The sequence below is a fragment of the Gadus morhua genome, chromosome 2, assembly GCF_902167405.1.
Source record: "Gadus morhua chromosome 2, gadMor3.0, whole genome shotgun sequence".
Classification (NCBI taxonomy): domain Eukaryota; kingdom Metazoa; phylum Chordata; class Actinopteri; order Gadiformes; family Gadidae; genus Gadus; species Gadus morhua.
In genome coordinates this window covers 4,760,852-4,774,741 of record NC_044049.1, presented here as the reverse complement: position 1 = coordinate 4,774,741, position 13,890 = coordinate 4,760,852, and the positions used below count along the sequence as shown (strand labels likewise).

The 13,890-nt window shown below is 45.7% G+C and overlaps 1 protein-coding gene across 1 annotated transcript; it reads right to left on the bottom strand.

Annotated features, from left to right (window-relative positions):
• Positions 1 to 353: 353 nt before the first annotated feature.
• On the bottom strand, positions 354 to 11,591 carry hs3st3b1a (heparan sulfate (glucosamine) 3-O-sulfotransferase 3B1a). Its single transcript, XM_030342660.1, has 2 exons — positions 10,853 to 11,591; positions 354 to 3,086 (listed from the first exon to the last, which is right to left on the bottom strand). The coding sequence occupies exons 1-2, from the start codon at positions 11,365 to 11,367 to the stop codon at positions 2,456 to 2,458; spliced, it is 1,146 nt and encodes a 381-aa protein (XP_030198520.1). The 5' UTR covers positions 11,368 to 11,591; the 3' UTR covers positions 354 to 2,455.
• Positions 11,592 to 13,890: the final 2,299 nt, after the last annotated feature.

Here is a 13,890-nt window from a genome sequence, read left to right as displayed (position 1 = left end):
AGAGAGGGTTGTTGTGTTTTCCATAATCTGTCTTGAAGAGGAGGAGAGAAACCTGATGCCTCCTGTGTGTGTTGGCCTGAGCTCTCCCCAGCCAAACCATTCTTTCCCATTCAATAGCAGCAGAAGCTGTTAGCTGCTTAGGTCGCAAATTACAAGGAGGTACTAATTAGTCTGTAATTCAATATCGTGCTGAATGGACCAAAGATACAATTCTGCTTCTGCCTCGTCCATAGATGATGGGAAGTTCTCGGTTCGTAATAACTCCTAATGCAGATAAAGTCTCACCTACGGTCCGGAATAAGTGCTGCAATGCATTTTATTATAATCTGAGGCACACCAAAGAAGACCAGAGATTCATTTGGAGTTTGGAAATCCAAAAAGAAATTTTATTTCATTTATTCACTTCAGAAAAATGGCTTTTCCTCATATACTTGCTGTAATCGCTTAATTTCCATCTTTGTAAAATCACACATACGGCAAAATAGTGCTTCTATTTACGAATAGGGTTGTAAAACATTGCTGACTTGTATGACTTCACCAAGAACGGGTGACAATTAAATAATTTCCTAAAGGCTGAATAAAACTCAACCGCATATAAACATCTTAGGTAAAAAGGATTTTTGGCCCAGTATAATGTATTTACCTGGCATTATAAAACTATCAAATATTATCTGTATGTCAGAGTGGCGAAGTCACGCCCCTTCCGGTAGAGCCCATGGGACCTCGAAGAATTTGGTTCCAGTTTTTATCTGCCCTGGATTACACATATGTTGTTTGTGGATTTCAATGATAATTTTTCATGCATAGAAAAGATGATTTACGTAACAACCCGCACTAAGAACTCTGGTACAGACATGGCGATCTCTCTGCTCCACTTCACCGCTTTTTCCAAGGGGAGGATAAAAGCATCGAAAGAGGGGGAAACCATTATAACTCGGGGCATGTGGAGAGTTTCAGTTATGCCGATTGGGAGATTGTCGGTCTTGTCCACGCCAGTCACAGGGAGCGTGACGTCACATTCGAGACGTAGTCTTTCTCATTGTGTTTTCTCTACAGCCTTTAACTGAACAATAAACGGTCAAACTCTTGACATGAAAAAATTATAATTGAAATCCACAAACGACACATGTGTTGTCCGGGGCATATAAAGACAGGAACCAGAAAATACTTACTTTCTCTCGATTGAAACCCTTTCATATTTTTTGATCTCATAGGTCCCATGGGCTCTCCCGGAAGGGGCGTAACTTCCCCACTCTATTGCTGTAGAGAGTTCAATTAAACAGAGACATCTGAACCAATGCATCGAGTAGGGCACCTGCATTCACACGATCTCAAGGGTAATTCAAGGAAACACAACTCAGCTGTCCATATTTCATAACGGATCTCTGCTTGTGTGTACCATAACATGAACATGGACCATTCCCCAACACAGCCTCCTTGAACAGTACAGGCCTTACCAAGGCTTTAGTAGCAGCATTTCTTTGAAAAGTGAATCACAGAGGCTTCACCAGGGGCCAATCAGTAAACAGCGGCCCAAGGAGATCAAGTAAATAAAGAAAAATCCAGACAAAACCATCGAAAACGAAGGACAGGCTGTTCAGGGCTATTGCGATCCACGTAGCTTTCCCTCTCTGCGGATTGTCGAATGGCTCCCCATAAAGGGAAACCGCCGTGGTATCTATCAGTGTGTTTCGTGGTCGGCATGAGGCCTTTCGTTGCTGCGCTGCCCACGATGGAGGCAGCCCGGTGTAATCGCTCAGGTCTAATTGACATGATGAGGAGCTATTACTGTATTGATCCAATGGATCAGCTGGGACTCCCTATCGACCCCCCCCTCCCTCCTACCCCCACCCCACTAAGTGGACACATAGAGCTTTGGGGAGGGAGAGGTCAGACAAATGTTAAGAGGATATTAACCGGATGCTTGCAAAGTTGGATTTAGTTTAGATCTCGGGGAAATGAAAGAAAGTAGCGTTTGGGAGGGAGGGAGATCTGTAAGATAGAACGTCCTAAATGTTTTGTACCGATTACAAATTCAGCTTACAATACCCGTAACAGATTGCTGTGCTTTTAAGAAAAACGTGTTTCTCAATTGTATGCTACGTCCTGCAAAGACTAATACGAACGTAAGGTAATTACAGATAAAAGAAAACTGGATGCGATGCACGAGGACTGAAACTGGAATGTGTTATTTGTGTGGATTGTTATCGAACACAGGTAGGCATCTCAGTGAGTTAACGTCATAGAAATAAATTATCATAAAATAGACTTTTGTACTTTTTACACATTACACTAAATACTGTACATAGAATGTATCAACAATATCTCACCCAAAAAGGTTAAAATTAGAAACAAACAGGGGGAGGAGCCACAATACGTATTTCTATAATCACACACTTCATTAAGTCGCACACACGCTCACGCTATTGTGTGTGGGGTGTGTGCGTATGAAATCCTAATCCCATCCAAAGTCATGGCCGGTCATTTGGTAAAACTTGTTGTTGTAAGGCCGGTAAAACTCCCGCAGCCGCTGCACCACGTGGCCGGCGATGTTGGGGTGTGTCCGGCCCTTGGTCTTGCCCAGGCAGTGGGGCTTGCTGTTGCCCTCGGGCCTCTTGAGGCAGGGGAAGCCCTTGGCCACGTTGAAGTGGAAGTGGCGGTCGTCGACCACCCGCCTCAGCCCCAGGAAGTCCTGGACGCGCGCCATCTCCCCGGACGGGTCGCTGATGAGCCGCTCGCCGCTGACAAACAGCAGCTGCCCCGCGGGGAAGTACCGCAGCCAGTGTTCCAGGTGTTTGGCGTACACGCCGATCTGGACGGCGCTCCAGGTGGCGTCGACCACCGCGGGGCCGGCGCCCGCCGTGGCGTTCCTGAACGCCAGGCTCTCGAAGGACGGGATGTCGGGCTTTTTGGAGCGCGTCTGCGTGTAGTCGGAGATGGCGCGCGTGACGGGGTCCCGGACCACCACGATCAGCTTGGTGTGCTTGGACATGGTGTAGATGCGCGACGGCACCTCCTTGGTCACGAAGTAGCTGGGGGTCTTCTCCATGGTCAGCTGGCCCTCCAGGGTCTTGGGCATCAGGTCCCTGTGGAGGGGGGGGACATGAAGACGTTATGTCAGGGTGTCAACTGTGCAGCCAAATTTGGAGCCATATTTTATCGCTACAAAATGATGGGGATCTTTCTGAAGAAACGGTTCACCGGTTTAATATCCTGTTGTTGTGAACATTTTTAATGCACGATATGACGCTTTAAGAAAGACAACAAAGAGAGTACAGCGCAAAATGACAAGGAACAAGAACACTCTTTAATCCTGACATTCCTGCCAAGGCTGTGTTTCCGGATGAGGATGGCTCTGCCCGGCCATAATATAGCTTGTTAACTGCAGCTCGGACGGGATAATGGCTAGAGAGCCCAGGGGGATTAGGAGTAAGGCAAACACACTGGAACATTTGAGCCTGGTTAACTGTCTTACTGGCTTGGATGCTTGCCGAGAGAGAGAGGGATAGAGAGAGGGAGAAGGATAGAGGGAGGGAGATGGCTCGTACTAAGCGACAGGAAAGTAGTGAATGCACAAGGGGATCCGAGGAGGAAAATTACGCTGTTGGTATAGGCTTGCATGAATGCATGAAGGAATAAATAATTGAAAAATCGATTGTATTTGTTTTGCTGCTATGGCGACATGCACACAATATACAAAGCCTACCAAGACCTTCACGTTGTCTTGACATGTCTTTGTACTTGTATGAATAGCTTAGTACATGACGTAGATATGTATAATAGAACAACAGACGTTTCGTGTATTTCACGATTACGACAAGGCTGAGTACAAAAAAATATAATTTTTTAATGGGCAGTGATTAATAGTTAATCTCACTCTCACTACTTCATACGCAGAACATCTCACATCTTAGGTTTAGAGCGAGAAGAACACGAGTGAGGACCATCAATGAGAAACAGCTTCTTCTTCTTCTTCTTCTTCTTCTGTGCTTCTTAAGAGGAGCGAGGGTCCCCCCCCCCCCCCCACGCCTCATTACTGCCTCAACAAGCAGGCGAAGCTCCCTCTCCCGCTTCCTCGTTCACTTTCATCACCTGACCAAACGTACCTCCTATCTTAAGCAGGCCCTCTCTGAGGACTGCGCCGGCTAAACACATTCACTCTCTCCTCCACTCTCCCTCTCCCTGGAGAATAAGCTGCCGGAAAAAAAAAACCAAAGCCAATCAAGGTAATTGGCACGAGAGAGAGAGGGGGGGAGCGAGAGAGAGAGGGGGAGAGATAAACAACTATATCAGCATCCCCCCCCCCTCCCCACTACCGTATCTCTCGGCAGCAGCGCCGGCGGTGTCTCGTCTCAAGACTCCCCAGAGACACAACAACTTACTACCTATAAAAACTTTCCACCAACACAAGCGCAGGTGGGCTTTGTTCCTCCCACAGGCGGAGGAAGGAGAGAGAGAGAGAGAGAGAGAGAGAGAGAGAGAGAGAGAGAGATCTTTGGGAGATCTGCCCTGGGGTGGGCAGAGGTAGGAGAGCCCCCTGTTTTTATTTCCCGATTTGTTCTGCTCAATAAACAATGTGGGCCAGAACCAATAGGGTTTCAGCGTATCTTTATCCATCAATCAGCTGTCAGGAGACGCAGACAGCACAAAGTCAGCAGCACAGCCAGAGAGCGGCACTTCGGACCACATCACTTCCATTCAGCTGCAAATGGCGTTTCCTTTATGTCATCGCTTTAATTAAAAACAATTCCCAGGAGCCCCCGAAGATTGCCGTAGGAGTCGATATTTTAATTGCGTCACTGAAGACATGGGTGCATCTTAATTTGAGTGATCTCATCATCTTTCATCCATCCCACATGACACAATCGACGTGATGATGACAGCAAAAGGGAAAATAAACATCCTTCCACCGCTCCCTCCCAGGGGAGCAGTACTGCACCGAAGATAGAGAGACCCCCACAGAACGGGGGGCAGGGACGAGGACAAGAAGAGGGTGCAAGAAGGGAAGATGGGGAGAGAGAGAGGGGGCGAGACAGAGAGGTGCTGACAGGGAGAAGGCGAGAAAGTGAAAGACAGAGAAGTGCGGACAGAGAGAGGTAGAGAGAGCGAGGAACACTTGGATAATAGGGCGGCTGGTAAAAGTTGAGGGATCATTAACGTGACTCAGCGACAAAAAAAACTAAATTCCGACGTCACTTGAGACGCCCCGTCTGTGCTTTACTGCAGAAGAAGAAGATAAAGCATGCCATAATGCAACAGGAGCCGAAGGGGGGAGGCAGGGTGAAGTGAAGCCCTTTGCTCTTGTTTACATACGCCACTATCAGACAGCAGGTTCAAAGGTAGGGAATTTACAACCCGTCTGCTGTTTGCCACAGATCTGTGATTGGTCGTTAAGCGATGGACTCACTGATTAGTCAACTGGGGAGGCGGGAAGACACACTGCGGTGAGAGCACCTCTTTGCATCCTGCAGAATTATGCTTGCCTGAAGATAATTCCGTTCATCATACGACCCCCTCCCTCGGGTATGGTTAAAAACTCTGAGAGACATGTGGACTGCTCAGGGTAAGTCTCTCTCTAGCTCTCTCCCTCCCTCTCCTCTATCAGAGGAGAGGCCTGGTGAGGAGGTGCTACTGTGGGAGTGGATCTGTCTCCTCTCCAGAGCCAGCGAGAGGATGAGGAGGAGGTGGTGTTGGTATGCAGCCACTCAGAAATAATCTCACCAAGTTACTGTGAGACAAATCCCAGACACAAATTAAACTGTGTGTGTGGGGTCGGTGGGTGGGGGGCATTTATCATGTACTGAAGAAAGTCTGCATGGGTGTTCAATGTTCATAACCCCCCCCCCCCCTCACCCAAGCTCTTCTCACTGGAATGCCGATTATTCCAGCAAGCATTGGTCCTCGGTAAACGGCAACGGTGGAGCCCAGCAGGAGCTCGGTTCTTCTGTTCAGCACCAACCAAAGTGCGCTGGGGAGGTCGGCGCACAAAAGACGCAGCAAGATGCATAGCTAAATATTGACCAGATATCGAACAAGCTGCAAATATGAGGGAACAATATTTACACACTGAGTTATTAAGAGACGCTGCGTCTGCTCCTGCTGGCCGCGATACCTCAGTCTGTAGAGGCGCCGCTCAAGGCCACCTGGCTGGGACGCAGGAGACAGACCGGGGGAGGGGGAGGAGGAGGAGGACGGGAGGGGAGGGTGGAGGAGGAGAAGGAGGAGGAGGAGGAGGAGGAGGCGGAGGAGGAGGAGGAGAAGGAGGAGGAGGCGGAGGAGGGGTGGAGGAGTAGAGAGAGGAGGAGGAGGCGGAGGAGGAGGAGGAGGAGGAGGGTTTGGAGGAGGAGGAGGAGGAGGACGGGAGGGGTGGGGGAGTAGAGGGAGGAGGAGGGATGGAGGAGTAGAAGGGGGAGAAGGTGGAGGAGGAGGGGGGGAGGAGGAGGAGGGGTAGGAGTCTCACTGCAGTGCATGAGCCATGCTGGCTCGCCTCCCACAACTGTCAGCCGTGCATTTACACGTAGCAATCTGTGCTGTCAGTTATAAGATAGGCCTGGACTGATTCTTTCTTTTTTTTTATCAAGGAGCCGGTAATAGCAAATGGCTGTTTTAACGGTTCTGATTACTCCAAACGCATTTCGTTGGGTGTAAGTATTGGTCTTATCAAGTCTATAAATGACCATGTGTGAATACTATTACACATTATGCATGTTTCTTATTTGAGGAGGTGCGACCGCTTGTATACTCAGTCCTCCTCCCCAGGGGGATGTTGGAGTGTCTGCTGAGAGCCGTGAAAACAAGCCGCACTTCAAAGAGACAGAAATCGGAGAGACGTTTGAGGCGGATGGGAGCGTTTTCAAAAGAACCACGCTGCTGTCGAGAGAATACCGAAGGCATCGGGGCGAGTCAACAAGTTCAGGGGGGGACGCAACAGATTATGGAACAACATCAGCACTCCTGCGTGTGTTGTTTCCATATATCCAGTGTTTCCAGTGTCGTGGAATAAGTGCATTGGTTTTTTGTAAACAGCCTGCAGCTGACGGCCAGGGAGTTAAGGCCACTAAATCCTCAACATAACAGAGGATGGAAAACTATTACCGAAATCCCTCCAGTATTAATGGCAGCCTCAATCTAATGTTAGAACAATGAGGAGTTGAACTTAAGACCGTTTGAAGCCTTACGCAAACTGCTCTTGGCTGTACTGCTCATACGGTCTGTTTTTAAGGGTTAGGGTCGGTTTCTTTGATGTCTCTACTAGAGCCATTTAAATGCTCGCTGCTGGTATTAAGCCAACTGCGTACTGGCACGTTAGCCTAACATGAGAATGGGCTAAGGAGCTATCTTACTACAAAAAAATTGAATCAGATCCCTCTGATGCATCCCTGTTTCCCTGTTTCCTCTTTTTTTTTGGAATGAGTAAGCAAAACCAAAAAAAGCCACTGGTGCACTTCTGTGGACCTACTCTTGGGAAATGCAGCTTAGTTTCAAAAGTCAAGCGATTGTAAAGTCAACTTCCAGGGCTCAAAAACTCGAGCCTTTGAGAGTCTGAGTCCTTCCCTTGGCCGAGTCCCATTCAATGCTCTGTCGAGGCGGACTCCAGCTGTGCCTCGCCAAAGACTACTTTCACCCTTCTGTGCACATTTGCATACAAAGTGAAGGCAGAGAAAACATGTTTCACACTAATTGTCTGCTCCTTTATCATCCGGGTTGATGCAGGCCTCAGGGGTTCCCTGGCAGCCCCCCTGGCTCTCAGCACCAGACCATAATACTGTTGCGCTTTCTAAAGACTCGCCTTTAAATTTACTGCCCTCTGTCCGCCGCTGGCTCGCAGTAATCCACCACGAGTGCTCGTGCTTTAAAGCGGGCCGTTCTCGCTGACGTCTTAATTGAGTTATGCGAAGAAAAACACCCATTGTGTGTTGTCTTTTAATTTATTTCACAACACATTCAAGGATGCAAAAAACAAACGCTAGCAAATCAGACGTGTCCACCGGAGGGACAAAGCAGGTGGAACGGTAAAATTGTCAAGTAAGATAAAGTGGTGGTGCCGGGAGATTTGAGCACGAGGTAGGTGTAGTGGGGAGGAGGGGCCGAGGGAGGGGAGAGGTTCCCACAGCTTTGGGAGTTGCCTTCCGTGCGCTCTGCATGAGTACGTGTGGACGTCTCTTATTTTTTTTCTCGCCTGCGAGTCAAAGCGTACTATTTCACGGCCGGCCTCCCTGCTGTGGGGACTCTCTCTCTCTCTCTCTCTCTCTCTCTCTCTCTCTCTCTCTCTCTCTCTCTCTCTCTCTCTCTCTCTCTCTCTCTCTCTCTCTCTCTCTCATGTTGCAAGTCTCCCAATGGCAGAAGGGCCCCTGAAGTGGCCCTCTTTCCTGTGAGCCTGAACAGTGTTTATCTTCACAACTCTTTCTTGGTTTTTTATCACACCCGTTGATAAGCCCACGCTGAGGTCTGCTTCCACTGCTGCTCTTGTGCCTCTCGGCTAGCTACTGTTCGTTTCAGGGGCCGTAGAGTCAATGAGACCCACTCCTGGTGCTTGTAGCTTATCACTTATCATGCTTATCACTCTCTCAACCTCTTGCACTGCAGGGGATGATAATGGGCTGAAAGTTTCCCATAAATAAATTGTTTTGTACAGGTACAACGTCATAAACTGATTAATAACACTGAGAGCTCTAAACTGTGACGTAATTGTCTGTGAAAAACAAAACAACACCATAAAACTAAAACAAAACAGAAACAAACACTTGACCAGGGGCCATTTTAAAGTGACAGTGTGCTTCTTCTACAATGCAATTCCTTTATGGCTGATAGCCTGATCGTTTTATGCTGGCATGAAGTCCCAAGGCTGTGTTTATGAACTAACCACCGTGGTCAGTAAAGGAGCTCCAGGCTTAGCTTCCAATCGCAGTGCTCCAGCTTACCTGCAGGGTCACTGTCTCTGGAGGAGTGTCTCTCAGGCTAGGCCTCTAGCAAGCTATGTTCTTTTAATTAGCCAGGTCAACAACCCAGTGAAAGTAGCCGTCACTTCACCAAACTCCAGATTAAATGTTTATTTCCCACCTCAACTTCATTAATGGGGCTGTCAGACACCTGACTCACAAACCCATGTTTGACCTGTTGTCTTTCCACTGGCGGCAAAAAGGCTTATGCTGTTTGAATCGGTATGGATGAAACAGCATACGTTATTGTTTCTTTCAATGACTTTGGTCAGCAACGTGTGTATGTGTGTGTGTGTGCGGGCAAAAGTCTGTTTACTTTTCGGGGGAATTTCTCGGAACTTGGTGACACACAAACCGATAGACTAGTTTCATTATCTTCTTCTTTCTAAGTCAGTAGATTTGAACAAAAGAGACCTTTCCTTCTCAGAGTTCATGCAAAATGTTGGAGGCTAAACCTTCCTGGAAATTCTTGGAGGAACTTAAGCGAGAAGTCTTTGAGCAATGCTTCACTTACTCTATTGTGGCTTCATGGAGCAGATTCGGAAACTCAGTTTCTAAATCCTTTGACATCCCCGACTGACTTTGTCATCATTGTTGTGGTGGGGAGGGCTGGCAACACTTCAAACATTTGTATTTAATTATTGTACTGTGTTTACGAAAGAAGTTAATGTGCCTCCTAAGTACAATTGTTTATATCCCCCATGCAAACAAATTCCAGGAACTTCCTGTTCAAAATAAATAAATCAATAACTTCCTGGACTAGGAGTGTGTTGTTCTTAAACTATTAAATAAAACTCCAGGTCAAAGGAACATGTTGCGTAACTCTGTAAATACAACTGGTGACTGGTGGCCTCAGAGTTCAGGACATTGGGACATGACATCAGGAAATGACTATTAGGACTGATGTGACATTCAGAGGCATATTACTGATGTCAGTTGAACGAACCCCATCGCAGAGAGTCGGTTCTGACTCTGAAAGCAACATCCAATCAAATCAATATGGACCTCTCTGTCTTCTTTTGCCAAGATTTTAGATTTTCTACCGTATGTAGAATTCAAAGTACGGATGTATAACTATTCAAAGTATTCCGAGCTTAGTTCATGGAACTACAATGATAAAGAGCTGAGATGCTGGCATGAGATGGGAATTCTACTATAATTTAAGGGTGATTTGCTGTATCTCATTTAAAGGGTTGATCAAGGACGCAATAAAGTTGGACTAACGCGCACAGAGTATTTATATGGTGTTTACTCTCACAAGGCCTAAAATACAATTAAGGTTAACAACGCCAGAGGTTTAAAGGGCATGCGTTTTAGAACACGTTTTATGGGATGTTGGTATCACCTGATGTGGGAAACCAATCCCTAAAGCTTTCCTTATCCCATCCCATTTATTATTATTATTATTATTATTATTATTATTATTATTATTATTATTATTATTATTATTATTATTATTATTATTATTATTATCCTCAGTTGAATCCTTTATCTCCACAAATGACCATGTTCAGTTATCATTTGGTTCATAATAGGGTGATGCATCTAGGCTATGTGTGTTTTATTATGATTGCACCAATATATTTATTTTATATAAAAGGTGATAAAGCTAAAACATAGGCTACCTCAAGTATCTCATCTGTATTTAAGAATAAGGAGCAGTAGGCACTATGCCTATATGACTAACTAACATTTTTGATCACCAAATAAAGGATTAATGATTTATATTTTTGACTTTACTAATATTGTGGATAGATGAGGGTTTGGTTCTAACAAAAAAAAGCACAGTCGAAGGGTTGTCTAGATGCTTGCCAATTTGAACCTATATAAACGAAACCGGTTGACAGAGAACCGAATAGAAATCTACAAATCACACACAAATCACGCTCGCGGAGACGGGCTGTGTTATTCACCTGTACCACTCCAGCCCTTTGTCGTAGTTGCGGTCAAAGAAGTGAGGCTCCGCGCCCACCGCTCTGATGTCCGGGTGGACGCGCAGGAACTCCAGCAGAGCGCGCGTTCCTCCCTTCTTCACCCCGATGATAATCGCCCCGGGCAACTTCTTAGTTTCCGACTCATTGAAGAAACCCGACATGGCATTATCGCCCTGCGACGCCTTCGCCTCGCCTCTCGTCTCATCCCAGTCGTCTCCTCGGCTGTCCAACTCGTTCTCGTTGTTCAGCAGGTCCCTGGAAGCCCCCAGAGAGCTGTCTAGCTGATTGTCAAATTCGCCATCGCCTTCGCTCACCTCCGAGCGTGTGGTGCTGGCGGACAACGACGGAGTTGGGATAGTTGTGCAGTAACCAACACAGCAGTAGATCATGTACACCCAGAGTGACAGCATGATGCACATCACAAAGAGTTTGTTTTTCACGTTGGATGATGATGGCACAACATGTAGATGGTGTAAAATCGGACTATATTCCATAGGGCTTACGGAAATAAAATGCCATATTCCGTTTGGGCATCTTGGCAAAGTTCCTCTAGTCCTCTTCCATGGCGAAACAAATCTAGGATACACGCGAATTTGCAGTTGTCCACGTTGGGAAGGATGTGTTTTTCTTTTTTCGGACGACACCTTTTAAGTGAGTCAGCTGTGCGTCAAGGTCCACGCTCGTCCCCCATCACTTGTTCGGGCAGGGTGTGAGCGCTCATCTGCGCCGTGCTTACAAACCAGGGGGGCGGGAGACTGACGGAAGAGAGGACCAATGGCACAGCCCCAGAGCGCAGCTTGATAAGCGCACGCAACGTGCGCTTTTCAGGCTTCTCTCTGGGGCTGAGCTGCGTATAGCCTATGATATATATTTTTAAAGCATTAACGCCGGGAACAGTAACCGTAAACACATGGTTTAAAACTTTACCATAGAATGCCATTGTATTGTTAAAATCGTTTTCGTGTCATAGACAATGTGTTAAGATAAAATTATTTCAGCCCTACAAACCCCCGTTCTGTGTGGTCTGGTTACAAAACAGCATATCCTGTTTGGACCAGAGGTGGTAAGTAACAAAGTAACAAATACTTTACTTTAGTCAATTTTTCAGATATCTGCAGCCTACTTAACTTGAGTATTAATTTTTTCTGACAACTTCTTTCTTTTACTCCTTACATTTTAACACTGTGCTTCCTACATTTTCCAAACACAGATTGGTGATTTACTTTTAATGTATCTGAGGGGAATCATCAATCTTTTTAACATGTTGCATCATTACGCGCCTTCCCAACATCAAGTCCATTTTCAACATAGATGGACTTGACAATAACACATGGAAAATATGACCCCTTGATGCATCCCTCGGTGCATATCACACAGTCCACCGCGGAGAAATGGCGTCCACAACTAGTATTGCAGTAGGTGAGGATGGATGAAAGGGAACCAGCAAACACTGCATACGGAGCAGATTCAGAGCATGAAACATTCCCCGTCTATGACCTTATTTAAGAGAAATGTTTGAAGTTGTCGGTAAGAACGATAGAACTTGGCGAATGCCGTTGTGTTTTTGTGCCAACCTAAAAAATTTTTTTTGGTCCTCCTGTAGAGATGAGGACATTTCTGACAAAATAGTTGAAGGCTTATTTAGACCTGACTTGTGTTCTCGCTTTGATCATAATGTTTCGAATTCTGTTGCTGACATTGAAAAATGATTTGAACATTCGAGCAAAGTTACATTAAATATATTGTTACTTTAAGTATATTGTTTATTCTATTTGAAGTTAGAATGGTTTAACTTTAACAGTCTTTTCATTATATTTAATTGTATGACGTGAGGCTCAGTGAGCTTTGCACAGAAACAGCAGGTAGAAATGTCAGAAGGCTACTTTTCACTTTTATGCAATTTTACTTGAGTACTTCTTAAACTGTACTCAATCAATACTAAACTGTACTTAATCAATAATTTCACTCGAAAACCCACGGTAGTCTAATTGCTGGAAAACCGCAGCCAATCAGATCATGGCAATCCTGAGCCAATTAGATAGCTGGGAACCCTTGCCAAATTCGATCACTGGAACCCCTAGCCAATCAGATCCCTGGAAATCAGAAAACTTTTTTAATGTATTTTTTTTTTAATAGGCCTATATATTTTTGGGGGGCAGTTAGAAATGGTTTTACTTAAGATTCTTCAAATTATATTATTAAGGCGTGAGGTTTAGTTAGCTTTGTACAGAAACAGCCGGTGGAAATGTCAGAGGGCTACTTTTTACTTTTATACTTCGAGTACAATTCAGAGCCTGTACTTTCCAACTTTTGTTTAAGGAATGGAGTTGAGGTCTTTTTTTTACACAATTATCTGTACTTTTGCTGGAGTTCAGAATAAGTGTACTTTTGCCAACACTGTTGTAGACTCACTTGTTGTTATTTTTTCCCAACATCTTAGAGTAGCCTATAAAAAATGACTCAATGTGAAACAAACCTCATAGTGGTATATCCTGTTATTTTGAATGGAAAATGCTTAGTCAACATTTATTAATGTCAGAGGAAGTGTGTCTCTGACCTGTGTGTTTCTGGGCCACTTGAGTTTGGTTAAAAACATGTCTTCAATTTTTATTATAAACTCCCTCAAAATGTTATAATTTAAGTGTGTGTGTGTGTGTGTGTGTGTGTGTGTGTGTGTGTGTGTGTGTGTGTGTGTGTGTGTGTGTGTGTGTGTGTGTGTGTGTGTGTGTGTGTGTGTGTGTGTGTGTGTGGGCTCAACCTTTATCCTAATGCAGGGTCATAGGTCATTGTTAGACTGTCTCCAACTGCAGGATTATTGACAGCTGTCACAGTTCGAGCTTCCAAGTGCAACGTATGCCATGTTGCCTAGTACCCGCGTGAGAGGCAGTATGATCTACACACCACACACCTCACACAACAGCCGAACAGGGACCTATCAAACTGCTATAACGCAAACAAGAGTAAACACCTCAGGTTCTTTGACCTATCCCCCATTAACCGTGCATCCGCTGTCACGT